The 15,375-nt window shown below is 46.3% G+C and overlaps 1 protein-coding gene and 1 long non-coding RNA gene across 2 annotated transcripts; one reads left to right on the top strand and one right to left on the bottom strand.

Moving 5' to 3' along the window:
- Window positions 1-595: 595 nt before the first annotated feature.
- On the top strand, window positions 596-5,784 carry LOC134759295 (uncharacterized). Its single transcript, XR_010135402.1, has 2 exons — window positions 596-655; window positions 5,461-5,784. It is a non-coding gene; the product is annotated as an uncharacterized lncRNA (long non-coding RNA).
- Window positions 5,785-9,954: 4,170 nt separating this feature from the next.
- Window positions 9,955-13,523, bottom strand: IZUMO1R (IZUMO1 receptor, JUNO). Its single transcript, XM_004051981.5, has 5 exons — window positions 13,224-13,523; window positions 12,329-12,472; window positions 11,381-11,590; window positions 10,803-10,938; window positions 9,955-10,679 (listed from the first exon to the last, which is right to left on the bottom strand). The coding sequence occupies exons 1-5, from the start codon at window positions 13,305-13,307 to the stop codon at window positions 10,411-10,413; spliced, it is 843 nt and encodes a 280-aa protein (XP_004052029.5). The 5' UTR covers window positions 13,308-13,523; the 3' UTR covers window positions 9,955-10,410.
- Between the last annotated feature and the right edge of the window lie 1,852 nt (window positions 13,524-15,375).

Below are 15,375 nucleotides of genomic sequence, written 5' to 3'. Positions count from 1 at the left end.
AATGAGAAGAAATCCCAGGTCACTGGAGGGTGGTAAGTAGGAGCAAAAGTCTTAGGAGCTAAGGTCAGAGTTCTAGTCAGGAGTTTAAAGTTTATTCTAAATGTGAATTACCTATACAAATCCTTTGCTTATATTTTAAAAACTTTTATTGTACTAAAAATATTAACATCTGTATGTATATGTTGCAAATATTTCTTCCTATTTTTATCTGTCTTTAAATTTTATTTAGAGTGTTTTAAAAAAACCCTTTCCTTTTTCTTTCTTGCGTTTTAAAAATATTAGTAAATATATTAATCTTTTACTTTATAGCTACTGCCTTTAGAAAACTCACCTCATCAAAACTATGAAAATATTCACCAAAATTACTATCCTACTCATTATTTTCACACACCATCAATTTTTAAGGTTTTTTTTTGTGTAGTTATTAAGTCATGTGTAAGACAAATATTTTTATCTTACCTCTGAACTTCCTTGGGCTAGGAAATGGGTTAAGAACTGGGTGGTGTCATACCTCTTACTTAATAATAAAACCATAGCAACAACTATTATTTAATGCCTTGCTGTGGCTATTTTGGAGTCCTAGACTAAGGGAGGGGGAAGGGGAACAACCACATTTGACTTGTATCCATAGAGGATAAACTCAACTTAGCTATTGGTGAGAAATGCAACCCTTCTGCTTGCCTTTCTTTGTTCTTGTCTATGATCTGGCTTACTGGGGCTTGTTGTTAAGGCTCCAAATTCCATTCCAGGGAAAATTGCTCTTTCTTCCCAAAGATCTCCTTTGAATTGAAGTAATCAGAGCCTGATAAGTGCTAAGTTCTTCCTTCATGAAGTAGTCAGCAGGACTAACCCCATCAGCTTTACAATCAGGGTTTGTTCTAGGATCTGGAACCATAGCCCCTCTCTCTATAGACAGATGCAGAGCTCAGAAAAGGTGGAAATGAATTTGTTTTTTGCTTTTTCATTGCTGGTGCCAATTTTTAATCTCTAGTCATAAAATGTCCTGACTCTGAATATAATCCTGTCTCAGTTTTTAAAATCTCACTGATAGCAACAGGAGGCAGCCAAATGCCTAGGCAGATAGGGGCAGGTCCCCGGTGAAACCCCACCTCTGAGCCAAAGTCAGTTTAAAGCCTGAAAGGAAAGCTACAAATCAAATCTACGGACTGGATTGAGAACCTGTCTTCCCATTTGGCATACTTTCCTCTGATTGATCCCCACCCTTTGCCTGTTTTACCTTTATCTACCCTGTCCTAATTTGTTTTCTACACTGTTATGCCCACCTTTGAGTGGCGTCTTCACTTTAACCTTTTTTGTACACTGACAAACGAATCAACATCCACTCCCCATTCTGAGTCCATAAAAAGCCCTGGACCCAGCCACGCAAGGAGAGAGACAAACCACCTGACTGCATCCTCTCTCCACTGAGAGCTGTTCCGACGCTCAATAACATTTTCCACCCTCATCATCCTTCAATAGTCAGCATGACCTCGTTCTTCTTGGACACTGGACGAGAGCTCGGGACCCACTGGGTGTGGGTACACAGAAAGGCTGTCACACTGGCACTTTGCCCTTGCCGGTAGAGGGCAGCCAACCCATGTGACAGGGCCAGGGGCCAACTGAGCTGCTAACATGACACCATCCATAGGCTTGTGGACAGCAGGGCTAAAAGAGCTAATTATCACACTGACACCCTCTCTGGGGCTTTGGGGTCATAGATACCCTTGTCTGGGTGATGCCACATTCACCTTGAGGCCACATTCCTGGTCTGGCTGTGGGCCTCACATGGAGCTTGCTCCCGTGTCGGTGCTCAGAGTGGGCAGCCAGATCCTGCACTTGCTCACTCACATGCTCCCTCCTGCAAACGGCTGAGCTCAGCAGGCTGAGTAGATGGGGTACCCCAGCTGTGAGTCCAGCAAAGGGCTGAGAAAAATCCTGCATTATCAACCTTGGGTGGATTTTGATTCTTTGGACATTTTACATTTACCATATGGCTGGGAATAGATGAGCTGCCCAGGCTGTGAATTTGGGAAGCTGGATGTGAGGAGTAGCTGCCCATGTGACACACTGCAGCCAGAATGTTCCCACTGGCCCACAGATATGGGCTTCTAAACTCACAGCAGGTGGCAAGTCTCAATGTTAATTGAGTCAAAGGTTACATTTGAAACATTTTAATTCTGAAATCACTTTTTAACATTTTCTTTCTTCTCCCATTTCAGTGGAAAAAGTATCCCACCTCCAACAATCTTTGTGTTCAATGCTGGGTCTCCTAACTCCTTTGAAATCATGCCCTCAGCTCTTCTGCCCTGTTTTAAACTTCATTTCACTAGCACTTTCCATTTATCCTACAAACATGAGCCCCAATCTTCAAAATGTTTTCTCAAGCTTCCTATTCCTTTAATATATCCACCTTATCTAAGTTATCCACTTCTTCAACTCTCTCTGGGTCCTAGTATGCTTCTTTCCTAAGAATCATCTTATTTGTAGTTCCTTTAATTTTAACCATCTGCTTATATTTTTTAATATATTTCTTATCATAGTATAAGCTCCTTGTGGCCAGGAATGATGTTTGTCTTCTTTGCTATTCTATCTTGTGGAAATAAATGAAGACCACCCATATGAGAACAAGCAAAGGCTACTCATTCAGAGCTTGCAAGAGAGTCAGCCACCATCACTTACATTTTGCCAGAGACTCAAGGCAAGCAGGGGAGTGGGAAAGTTTTAGAGTAAATAAAAGAGGAGGCTTCAGATCTGCTCAGATCAAAGGCTGTGAGCAGGGGCAAGCTGTAGGCAGTTGTATTAGTCTGTTCTTGCATTGCTATAAAGAAATACCTGAGACTGGCTTATATATAAAATATATATGTAATAGGTTTAACTGGGTCACAGTTCTGCAGGCTGTACAGGAAGCATTGCAGCATCTACTTCTGGGGAGGCCTCAGGAAACTTCCAGTCAAGGCAGAAAACAAAGGGGGAACTAGCACATTATGTGGCAAAAATAGCAGGAAGAGAATTGTGGGTGGAGGGGCAGAGGTGCCACACACTTTCAACTGACCAAATCTCATGAGAATTCATTATCACGAAGACAGCACCAAGTCATGAGGGATCTGTCTCCATGCTCTAAACATCTCCCACCAGGCTCCACCTCCAGCATTGGGGATTACAGTTCAACATGAGACTTGCTTGGCTGGAGACAAATGTCCAGACTATATCAGCAGCTAACTAGAAGCAGGGCATTCCATGTGATTGGTGAGGGGGCATATTTAGCTTTCCCCAGTTGGTCCTAAGTTAAAAGCAGGAGCTGAAATAGGAAAGCTGGAATTTATTAATCAATTCCTGATCATTTTGGGTCAATTGTTATAGGGGTTATTCTTTGGCTTCCTGGAATGGATACTGTGGATAGTAAGTTGGCTTCCTGGGCTGGCTGTTACAGGTTGTGGGTCAGAGTCCTGCTTTATACATTGCCTGGTCATTGCTCATTTGTATATTCAATCTTTCAATTCCCAGGACCAGCATTTTCCAGCATAGAGTAAGAACGCAGTAATTATGAGTTAATTAATATGAAGTGGGCAACTTCGAATTTGACATTGCCCCTCAGAGATGCAGCTCCCTTCCATCCTCTTTCTACCTGGCTTCTGCATCCCTGTGTCTTTACTAGCTCCATTCCCTGTCACTTCCTTGACTGTAGGTGAGTCAGAGAGACTCTCCATAAGCTTTTCCTTTTTCTCTCTGTATTTTCCTTAGAGAACTCATCTACTTCCACACTTCTAGGAAAGCGAGTCCAGGATTCTTATCTGCAGCCCACACCTCTCTCCTGCACTGTGGGTCAATTGTCTGATGGACAACTCCTCGCTGACATCCTGCCAGCAACTCGGAGCCCATCATCAGCTCCTCCTCACTGGGAAATCCTCTCTCCTCCTCCAGATGTTTCTTTTTTTTTTTTTTTGAGATGGAGTTTCACTCTTGTTGCCCAGGCTGGAGTGCAATGGTGCAATCTCGGCTCACCACAACCTCTGCCTCCCAGGTTCAAACAATTCTCCTGCCTCAGCCTCCCTAGTAGCTGGGATTACAGGCATGTGCAACAATGCCCAGCTAATTTTGTATTTTTAGTAGAGATGAGATTTCTCCATGTTGGTCAGGCTGGTCTTGAACTCCCAACCTCAGGTGATCCGCCTGCCTTGGCCTCCCAAAGTGCTAGGATTACAGGCATGAGCCACTGTGCCTGGCCCTCCAGATGTTTCTATTTAGTTTTTTGTGGCAAAAGCACTATGGAACATGGTTTCTGATTCTGTGGGAGAGTAAATCTGAGGATGGATATAAGGAAAACCAAGTAGGAGGGAATACAAAAAATGGGCGACTGGTGTTGTTGGCAGGAAAAGTGTCCCCTGGGGATGCAAGAAGGGAGTGGACACTCAAGCTATCTCAAGGGCTGGAGCTGGGGAAAGTGATCTGACCTTTTCTCCTTACCCCCTAGTCTCCAAAGTCCATTGTATCATTCGTATGCCTTTGCATCCTTGTAGCTTAGCTCCCACTTATAGCTTAGCTTCCAACACCAGCCTGGAACACCAAAATAATCTTCATTTCTGGGTCTTCCAACAGCAAAAGCAACAGGACATTGGGAAGCAACTAAGGAAGCAGTACTTTTTGTGGAGGAGGTCAGTGGGGGTGGGGTGGGAGAGGAATGGCAGGGGTGCTCAGCGCTCCTCCGTCAGGCAGCAGAGGCGGTCTAGGAACAAGATCTCTGTGCATGACTGTCAGGCTGCAGCAACTCCTGCGCTTGGTAAGGGATCTCACTGAGGAAAGTTACTCAGAAAGAATCTTAAAGCAAGGGCAGCATAAAAGAGGGCCATTTTGTTTTGTTTTTCATTTGCCTCCCAGGACTTCCCATTGTCCCTGAGGAAGGACTTGAATAGGGTTTGATGTTCCCTCATCATCAAAAGTGACTGGGTTGCCTCCAGGAGAAGGAACACCCTCCAGCAGCTCCCTGCTACCAAGACCTAGTACAATCCAAAGTGGGGAAAGTTCCTCTTATAAATGGAAGCATCAGAGTACAGTTATCCAAGGCTGTTGGTTTCTTTGTGATAGTTCTCTGTCCCTAACGTCTTATACCTATTTTGTAGCACTTTATGCAAAAATATGCTCTAAGCTTCTATTGATTCTATCTTCTAATAGTTCCCGAATCTGCCCCTCTTGTGTCCACTGCCTCTACTGTGGCTTGGCTTCACGCCTTCTAGAAAGTTGCTCACAATTAGGTTTCTAGCACCTGCCTTCTGATTTTCTTTCTTTCATGCACATTCATTCTACATATTGTCCTTATCCTCCTTGTCTTCCATTTGGCTTTCTTTTAATCTACTGTTTAAACAACCGTTGAGTCTTTAATAAATCTACAGCTTCTGGTTACAGAGAGTGGAATGAATACCTGGGATTCCACTAAAATGATTATTTCCATGTTCCTTTATCAAGAGCATGTGAAGGAAACCATCAGTGAACAAGAGATTTCAACAAACATTTAGAAGACAGGAAGCACATGAGGGCACATCAAAGGAAACAAGGAGGCCAGAGAAATTGGAGGTCGCAGCTGTAGTGGACGAAGGAGCTGATTCATCACGCAGAAACTCTGAGAGGATCTGGGCTCAGAGTTGGCAGGTGTTGGGGGCAGAGCAAGAAAGTCTCTACATGCCCCTGGCCCACATGTCCTCTGCCCAAATCTAGTGCTCAGGCAACCCAACTTTAGCCCCTGGGGTAGAAGAACCTTCTCTAAAATATTAAATTCTGGATAGTGCTGAAGTTGGGTTTTGTTTTTGTTTTTTAAGATAGGGTCTCACTCTGTCACCAGGCTGGAGTGCAGTGGTGCAATCTTGGCTCATTGTAGCCCCAACCTCCCAGATTCAAGCAGTCCTCCTGCCTCAGCCCCTCAAGTAGCTGGGACTACAGGTGCATGGCACACGCCCAGCTAATTGGATAGTGCTGAAATTTCACATATGGTTGTTAGCATCCCAGAGAGAACCATCCCTATTCTGGCGTGCAAAGGCTCCACACCCCAATATAGCTATATAGCTCCTGCTAACTTGGTCTCGAGAGACTAAATATACAGATGGACAATGGTCAGACCACATATAACCATAGAACTCTAATCCATTATCTATAGTAACCAACCCAGAAGCCATCCTACTATCTTGCAAGTCAGACTCGTAGGACATCAGTACTCTCTCTCTAGCAATTAGCCCAGAAAGCCAAACAATCAGGTAGCCCCAAACAGCCAGGAGTTGATTAATAACTGTTACGTTCCCTAATTTTTATCCCTGGGATTGAAAGACTGAATCTACAAATGAACAATGGCTAGCTATATACAAAACAGGATTCTGACCCACAAGTAGCCCAAGAAGCCAACCTACTAACTGCACTTGGTAAGGGATCTTACCTTCAGGAAGATCCAGTCCAGGGAGCCAAAGAATAATCCCTATCAAAATTGACCAAACATGGCCAAGAATTTATTAATAGCCAGCTTTCTTATTTTTGGCTCCATTTCCAACTTAGGACCAATCAGAAAAAGCTAAGTATGTTCCCTGAACCAAACACATAGGATGCCCATTTCTAGTTAGCCTGCCTACAGCTTGCCCCTGCCCACAGCCTCTGAGCCTAGCAGACCTAAAGCCTTCCCTTTTTTTTTTTTTTTTTTTGGAGATGGAGTCTCGCACTGTCACCCAAGCTCGAGTGCAATGGTGCGATCTCAGCTCACTGCAACCTCTGCCTCCCGAGTTCAAGCGATTCTCCTGCCTCAGCCTCCCAAGTAGCTGGGATAATAGGCACCCGCCACCATGCCCAGCTAATTTTTTTGTATTTTTAGTAGAGACAGGGTTTCACTATGTTGGCCAGGATGGACTCAATCTCCTGACCTTGTGATCTGCTCACCTCAGCCTCCCAAAGTGCTGGGATTACAGGCGTGAGCCACCACGCCCAGCCGAAGCCTTCCCTTTTATCCACTCTAAAACTTTCCCACTCTCCTCCCTGCCTTGAGTCTCTGGCAAAATGCAAGTGATGGTGGCTGACTCCCTTGTAAGCTCTGAACAAATAGCCTTTGCTTGTTCTTATTTGAGTGCTCTTCATTAATTTTCACACTCTGAAGCAAGGTCTTTCTCTCAACAAGCTCTTCTCACATACCAGTAAACCTTTACAAATTGTTACAAATAGCAGCGGTACTGCTATTCAGGGGAAATGAAGATCCTTATATAAAACCATGGAGGAAACCTATACTAGCTTGCTATAAAATCAACTCAGCTCCTCATTCTTAAATGTGACAGCCAAAGATAGACAGCCAAAGCCACCAGACTCAGAGAGAACGAGCAGCACGTAGGAGACGATCAAGAAAACAGAACAGATTGACCTTGGAGGAAACAGGTCATTCAGAGACTCAAAACAAGCTTAAAAACATTCTAATTAGATCTTCAGTGACATTTGAGAAGATATTACATCCATGAAACAAAAAACAGCAGGCTGTGGAAAAAAAAAAGTCTCTTGGAAATTAAAAGTGAACTGCCAGAATTAAAAAGATTGGAGGATTAAGTTGAGAAACTCAAACAGAACAGAGAGCAAAAAGATAGTCTGAATGTGTGGCAGAAAATGTAAGTCACATTTTGTCACTTTTTCATAGCTAAACCCAAAAATGGTTAGAAGGGGTGCTCCCAGGGTAGGAACCTGATGGATGAGTGAGCTGGCAGCTGCTCTCTTGCTTTGCATTAGAAATCCCTTGGCCGACGTTTGTGAGCCATGTGCATGGATCACTCTGATTAAAACACACAATCTAACTGCAAATCTGACAGTTCTACTCCTTTGCTTAAAACCCATCACTCCTCCTGTTGATCAAAATTAAGGCTATTTGTAACAATTTGTAAAGGTTTATTGGAAGCAGAAATAATTTGTAAAGGTTTATTGGAAGCCAAATGTGAATAATGACCCAGGAAGACACACTAACAAAGTTGGGAGTCTTCTGAACTCTGTCTCAAAAAAAAAAAAAAAAAAAAAAAAAAAAATCACCCTTTTCAATGTCGGTAGGCTACACATTAATCAGTATGTCAACAATTTGGGAACTCATAATAAGATTCTTTCTCAAGGAAAGGATGTCACCATGAATCACAAGACCTACCCCAGGTGAGTTAACTTCGAAGCCTTTTTACTTTTAAACTGTCATTGTGACCTGTGGGTTATGACTCCTAATCACATGAAGGGGTAGAACTCAGTCTCTTTCCTGACTGTGACTTGCCACCAGCTATCCCTCCCTCTCTCCCACCACTCCCAAATCCACATCAGTTCAACTCAACTACAGATCAGGCTGTTCAGTGTAAGCCTGTGAGCTGGAACCGTGGGTTCAGACTTAGCTGGTTTCTACTTGTATTTATGTCCCAATCTGAAAAATGAGAATAGTAAAAAATGAGGATAATATTATAATACAACAAGGATAATAAGGCTTTTGTGAGGATCAAATGAGCTAACATATATTGTGTACTTCCCAGAGATCCTGGGTGCATGGTAAGTGATCAATAAGTATCAAATTATTAGGGCTTCCAGACTACTCTTGTTTTGTCCACTCCAATTTTAACCTTCTTTTGGCAATTCGTTATATTTAAAAACACTTTAAAAAGGACATTAACCTCTCAGCTTTATTATCAACCACACACCCACAGACACCTCAGTTTTCAAGAGATTTTAAATTTCTTAAGCTCTTTAAGAGATTTTTGATACATTTATATGTACTTTTAAAGCCACAATTTATTAATTTAAGAGCAATTGAAGGTCCTACTTTGTCTGGCTCATACTTTGGGGCCTCCACTGGGTTTTGACTAGCACTTCCCTTCTGTTCTCAGCTGCTCTTTTTTGGGGTTCCAGCCTCACCCCTTTGTGAGGCCTTCTCAGAGACCCCCCACCCAGCCCCTTTCTTTCAGACTTCCTATGAACAGCTTTGTCCCCACTGCAGCTGTCATCTGTCTACTACTATAGACACCGAGGGCCACACTTGGAAGGACGCTCTTTGTAGGTTTTGTGACTCCAGTGCCTCCCCTGAGACAAGATCTTCTCTGTGGATGGGCCTGTGAGGCCAGTGCAGAAGGAATGGAGGCCGAGTTTAAGCAATGAGCAGGGCTGGCTGGTGTCTGGCAAGAATGAACAGTTGTTAGAAAAGCCAGTCAAATCAAGTGCAGCCATGCTAGAACCTTCTCTTTGTCAAAGAAAAGGTTGTGGGGAAAGCATCATCTACTGCTGGGAAGCTGCCCGGCTCCAGGCTCTGGAAAGTGCTGGGTGGGCAGGTCAGCTGCTTGTCTACTTACAGCTGGGGTGCGAGGTCAGGGCCCCACCCCCAGTTCAGTTCTAATACTTCATTCTTGAGGTCGTAGCATACTATCTGAGAAGCACACGCTATCTCCTGGCAAACAAGGTTGCTAGCTTTTTCCTTTTTCTTTTTCATAAGTTAAATCCAACTAACTCATTCCTTTCAGCAGAGAGAGAAATTAAGGCAGTCTTAATGAAGATCACAGGAGTTGCCAAAAGTCATATAGAAAGCAAAAAGGCCAGATTAGAACTTGGGTTTCCAAAATGTTAGACCAGTGTGCTGTGATTCTGGGGGTAAAATGAATGGGTTAAAAGGAAGAGGGAACCCTGAAGGCAGTCGAGGTAGCTGCTTCAATTTTGGCAGCCAAAATAGAGCTGATGTGCTGGGTGGCCCCATCCCTCTCACCCTGGCTTTGGGTCCTTTGTGTGGTGTCACTTATTGAAAAAAAAGTGGCATTGAAAGTACTCCCATCAGAGAGGTATTGTGAGGATGTGTGGCAGATATTAAGAAGTTAATAATTGTTAGGTAAGTAACAACCTAACTTTGAGGCTTCAGTGCAGTGGGCAAACTGGCTCCCTCCGTGTGCATGTTGGGTCCCTGCACATAAAGCTAAGACACAGGAAGTCAAGCAGGGGAGAGGTTGAGTGCCGATTTATTGGAGACACCATCGGAGGATGGGAGGCCAGGTCTGCCACCATCAGCTCTGTCACAGAAAGGGGTAGGCGTGCACTGGATGGGAAAGTCCTTGAGCCCCTTGAAAGCTCCCATCCCTCAAGGCAGGAGGTGGCCAGTCACCTTGGCACTCCCAGCCCCCAGCTGCCTCCTAGGCCAGCTAAGGTAGAGCAGAGCAGTGGAGGGGGCCTCGGACCAAATGTGCAGGTCTCAGGCACCAGCCGCTGAAGCCTCAGGGGCACTTCCTTCCTCAGGCCCTCCCCTAAAAGCAGTGGCATGGGCTAGGGACTGGGTGGGACTGCAGTCCCTAGCTCATGCCACTGCTTTTAGGGGAGGGCCTGAGGAAGGAGGTAGGCCATGGCCTGGCCTGACCCACAGTTGGTGGACATGCAGGAATGTGAGTGGGAGAAGAAGGGCTCTCAGGAAAGGAACGGCAGGAACAGGGAGCAGACCATGACGGTGTAGGACAGTTCCCAGGATGGGGCAGAGCTGGCGAAGAGGCGGGCCACGGCCACATTGGGGTTGCCCTGAGCAGGCTCAAACCACTTCTGGAGACACCGCCCACTGTTCCGTCGCTCAGGGCTGGCTTTGAAGGAATTGCTCCAAGTCTTCTCACACAGGTCAGCTGGGGTGGGGAAGTAATGGGAGAAAGGGAGGCACTGGGCCCCTTTGGGGCAGCGGTTCTTCCCTGCAGGGGATGGAGGAGGGACAGCTTACCTCCTACTCCCTCATTGCTAGCCTTTGCACCTGCACCCTTGTGGGGACCACCAAGGGGCCTCTTCCCGACCAAGGCCTTGTCAGCACCACTCACCCTGACTCCAGTCCCAGCCACCACGCCAGTTGGATTTGCATGTGTAAGACATGCGACAGTCTTCCCACCACTCCTCACAGTCCTCCTGGCACAGCGGCACATTCACAACTCGCTCTCCCTGCCCACTCGGGGCCACCTGGGTGCAGTCATAGCCAGAGATAAGAACATTAATAGCAGAGATGTGAAGACTACTAATAGCTACAGTGGTATTTGTACCAGGTACCATATGTCCATCATCTTCCATAAAGTCTCTAAGTGTTATTTTACAAATAATACCAATGAGGCTAAGAGATTTAATAGTTTGTCCTGGGCTATACAGCTGGTAGGGACAGAACATGAGACTGAAGCTCAGGTCCGTCAACTCCACCAAGCCTCCTGTGGTGACAGCCCCTCATCCCACTGTTGTCAGAACAGTCTCCCCCATGTGGTTCTCCAGCAGGGGCCTCTGGCTCTGCTCTTGTCCATAGGGAGATAACACCTCCTGTTCCTACTAGCATCCTGGCGGCATCAGCATAAGATCGGGTGAAAGCTCTGGCTGTTAATATAGTAACAGGGCATGGCAGAGATCTGCTTCCTACCTCCCACCCCAGGCTTCCCACTGGCTGGATCCAGGGCCCCAGGTTTGGGGAGCACTCATAGAAGCAGATAGCCTGGATGAAGTGCTTCCGACAGCCAGGCATCAGCAGTCCACAGTGAAACAGGCTGAAGTTGTAGAGTGGGGATACGTCCAGATGGGCTTCCCAGCTTGTCGTGAGGGTGCAGCAGGCATTGTCCTTCCAGGGGATGCACTGAAGGCAGAGGAAGAAACAAAAGGCCCAGGCATAAGGGGCAAGGATCGGCAAGTGTCTAGGGAAGAAAGGTGGTGAAATGAAAATGTCCCTTAGGAGGCCTGAGCAAGTGGGATGCCTTTAGCTAGTAAGCCCCTACATAAGAGGAACCCTGATAATCTCTCAATATTTACCCAAAGGGCAGAGGCACCTGCACAATGACCCCCTGCCGCAGGCTGCTACAGTCCTCTAGGAACACAACTTCTGGGCTCTCAGCTCCTGAGAGGCAGCAGAAGCCTTTTAGGGCAAAGCAGGTAGAAGAGACCCAGAGAGACCCAGGGGAATCTGGGGTTGCTTTGGGTGGGAGGGTCTCATAGGCCAAATGCCAGCTGTGTTCTTCCTCCCATATCCCTGGCAATTGCCTTTAGGAGCTTGGGGAGGGGTCACATAAGTCATATGTTTCCCCAGGACCTGTTGGCAGGAAGGCTTGTTTTCATCTATGCCGAGTCAACAATGGATCTCTGGGATCACCATCGGTCCCTGCTTTCCCAGTGGCTAGAGCAGCTCAGAAATGGGAACTTTGAATCGCTTGGCTCTTATGGTCTCAAAAAGGTATAGTCTCTTTCCATCTAGTTGCCTTTGCTTAACTCCTAACCCCAGGAACCAAATGATCAGGGTTGATGAGGTTCAGAGACCATCTTGGCATTTGTGTCCCTTCCCTGATCTTCCCCATCCCATACCCAGGTCTGGCCTCTGTACCTCCTCATAGAGCTTGTCTTCTGGGCTGGGCACTCTCTTGTGGTGTTTGGCATTCATGCAGATGTTGAGCAGCTCGTCCCCAGCCCAGGTGGGCATGACTGTCCACAGCTCTAGCAGGAGTGGCCACCACCATGCCATGGCCTGCTACAGAGAGACCCATGCTGCACACTCGATGGAAAGGACACCCCACTCCACCCCCTTCATCATAGCAGGCACTGAGAAAGGGGGATGGGCTTCAATCTCCCTCAAATAATCGCAACACTCTGGCTGCTCCTAGGACCTTCTGTTGGAGGCAGCATCACAGAATGTCAGGGCAGGTAGAATAAACCTTGGAGGCCTGACACAGTGCTGGAGGCCTTTCCGGCCCTGCAGAGCCAGGGGCATGCTGAGGCATGAGTCAGATAGGAGGAGCCTTCTACATCCAAAGCCTGATCCCCATCACAGGAATGAAGAGGAGGGTCCTTCCTATTTCCAACTCTGTTCTGGGTAGTAGTGGTAATGAGAGGTAGTGGAAAGAGAGACAAAACAAAGCAAAAGGCAGAGGGGCCCCGGGCCTCAAGCACCCAACCTCTTAGGACACAGGGCCCCTCACCTTCATAGCCCAGGAGCCCATGGCTCCCCCAGCCCCCCAGGTCTGGCAGGAGCCTGACCTGGACCCATCATGGTGAAACTGGAAACTTCTAGCCTACCCTGGGCTAAGAGCCTCAAACATCCTGGGGAAGAAGAGCCCAGCCCCCCTCTTCAGAGCCCATCCTCAAGTCCAAATCTAAGGCTGTTCTGTCTCCAGATGACCAGTTTCAAGCTCAGCCATGGCCTTGAATATTTTTAAAGAATCAGATCTGTTAGGTAAAAGGAGGAAAGATGCTCCCCCTTCCAGCACTCTCTTCATACTCACTTTCAAGGCAGGAGCCTCCAGGTGCTCCTGCTCCCTCCTCCCCCCGAGACTATGAGGCTGAGGGGAGTTCCATGTCCCGCCCATTTATTACCCAGTCTGATTTCTACTAGGTCCAGGTGCAGGAGGAGAACTCCACGTGGCTCCCATTAAACAGCATCTGTCTCACCCAGCTCTGCAGGCCTGTGGGTTCCGAGGAAGTTTGCTTCGTCAGAGAAACAGACCCCATTGTAGGCAAGATCCGGGGCTCTACAATAAGTTACCGAGTTCGGCTCTCAGCTCTGCTACTTACTAGCTGGCTGCCCTGGGGAAAATGACTCAAATTCTCTGTCAGTTTCTCTCTCTGTAAAGGAAGTTTTTATTATGGGATTGGAAAAATAAAGAGAAAGTTCATGAACAAAAACCTTGGCATTGTGCCTGGGATAGAGGAAGTCTTAATGGTTTTAAATTTTATTCTTTTATCCTCTCTCCATATGCCCCTCCTATATTCTGTTCCGTAGCTCTACCTGCCCCTTCACTGTTAGCCAAGCATCAGCTCAGTCACCTGGTGGCTTTTCTGACAGTGTCCTCGCACAGCCCACAGGAGCTATGGTCTCTGCTGGAGCACAGACCCAGGACACAGGATGCAGAGATGAAGTGTGGCCTTGGGGACCCAAGAATTTAAACATACAAACAAAGCCAAAGCAAACAAAACAAAGAAAGTCCCTCCATAACCCGCCAAGCAGCCTCCCTTAGCATACAGGAATCGTTGTCCTGTGAAATATTCTACAAGTGTTCTCAGCAGTGATCATATTTGCAAGACTATCCTTTTCAGCTAAGGAGAGACTGGAAACTTGGATAGGATTCTTGGGAGAGTCCCAAAGATGATAAAAATGCTGGAAAAGGAGCATATTTCTTTGTTTTTATAATATGTCCTCTCTCCTGTCTCTGAAAGAGAAGTAGCTGAAATCACTGAAGTTTTATTGATACAAAGGAAATGAAAACAGAACACTAAAAGCGTTTTTTTAATGGAATAAAATACATTCTGTGGTGTTCAGCTACACAATTGATGTGTAAAGCATATACTAATGTTGGAAAATGACATTCTCCACACCTGGGTAATCACAGCCACTGAATGCTGAGCACAAACAAGGACCCAGGCACTGGCCTGGTACTGTCTACAGGATCTGAGGTCTCAAAAAGACCTCCAATATGAACACCCTCCTTGTTTTAGCTGTGGGGAAACTGAGGCTCAGCGGTGAGTAGCAGAGCTGGGATATAATTTCAGGTATTCTCGACTCTCTATCTAATGCTTAAGGACCAGGTGAGGGAGAAACCTCCAGGACTAAAAGAGTAGATACTGCCTGGGTGCCTGGGTCTCAAGTGAGGTCTGCATTTTTTTTTTTTTAAAGTTAAATGCCATAATGAGGTTGTGCATGTATTGGGAGGTGTGTGTTGGCTTTATTCTAGAACAGTGACAGTTATCACCCCAGTCTCCCATGTCCCCACGTTAAGCAGAGCCTGGAGTCTCCTCCTTAGGGTCAGATACCAAATGGTAATAGCATCTCTATAGCCTGACAGAGGGAGAAGCAGGCTTTCATGTTCTGTTCAGTTCCTCATGAATATTCAGGAAGCTCCAAGCATTGGTAAGGTAAGAGATTTGGGGTTTAAGGTTCAGTTTAAAATGGCTGTGGAGGTGCCAGAGCCGAGAATCCAGACATGAATCACAAGAGTAATTATTGAAATGGAAATAGGTCCTCTGACAACCGTCCTTCATAGGGTGGGAAGAAGGACGATGGGCGGCTTGCTAACAGTCTCCAGCACAAAGCTGTAGGAAATGAGCTAAAATTGCAGCCAGCGCATATGCAGGTGGAGGGAGGGAGGGAGGGAGGGAGGGAGGAAGGAATTACCCAGTGAGTGAGGCTGCCTTTCAGAGAACCATCAGGCCGGCCAGCATCTGCTCTCGGGAGAGGCAGCTTGAGACCCTTGAGCAAAGCTCATTTTTGCCTTATTGTGACTGAGCCTTCCATAGCAATCTGTTTTCTGACTGAAAGCAGACAAATCAAAGCTGACTGTAGATGAAGCAATTTGAAGTGGCTGATTCAAAACAACTTTTATTCTAAAACACACACACACACACACACACACACACACACACACACACACACACCCCAAA

This window comes from Gorilla gorilla, chromosome 9 (assembly GCF_029281585.2).
Source record: "Gorilla gorilla gorilla isolate KB3781 chromosome 9, NHGRI_mGorGor1-v2.1_pri, whole genome shotgun sequence".
NCBI classification, from domain to species: Eukaryota; Metazoa; Chordata; class Mammalia; order Primates; family Hominidae; genus Gorilla; species Gorilla gorilla.
The sequence above is the reverse complement of the archived record's forward strand: the minus strand, read 5'-3'. Positions and strand labels throughout refer to the sequence as shown.

Excerpts from the sequence above, each read along its gene's own strand:
- IZUMO1R (XM_004051981.5), bottom strand. The coding sequence starts at position 13,307 with ATGGGCGGGACATGGAACTCCCCTCAGCCTCATAGTCTCGGGGGGAGG. Across the intron at positions 12,473-13,223 it reads TGGAGGCTCCTGCCTTGAAA|CAGGCCATGGCATGGTGGTG; the intron begins GTGAGTATGAAG and ends GTCTCTCTGTAG. Across the intron at positions 10,939-11,380 it reads TGGGAAGCCTGGGGTGGGAG|GTGGCCCCGAGTGGGCAGGG; the intron begins GTAGGAAGCAGA and ends GACTGCACCCAG.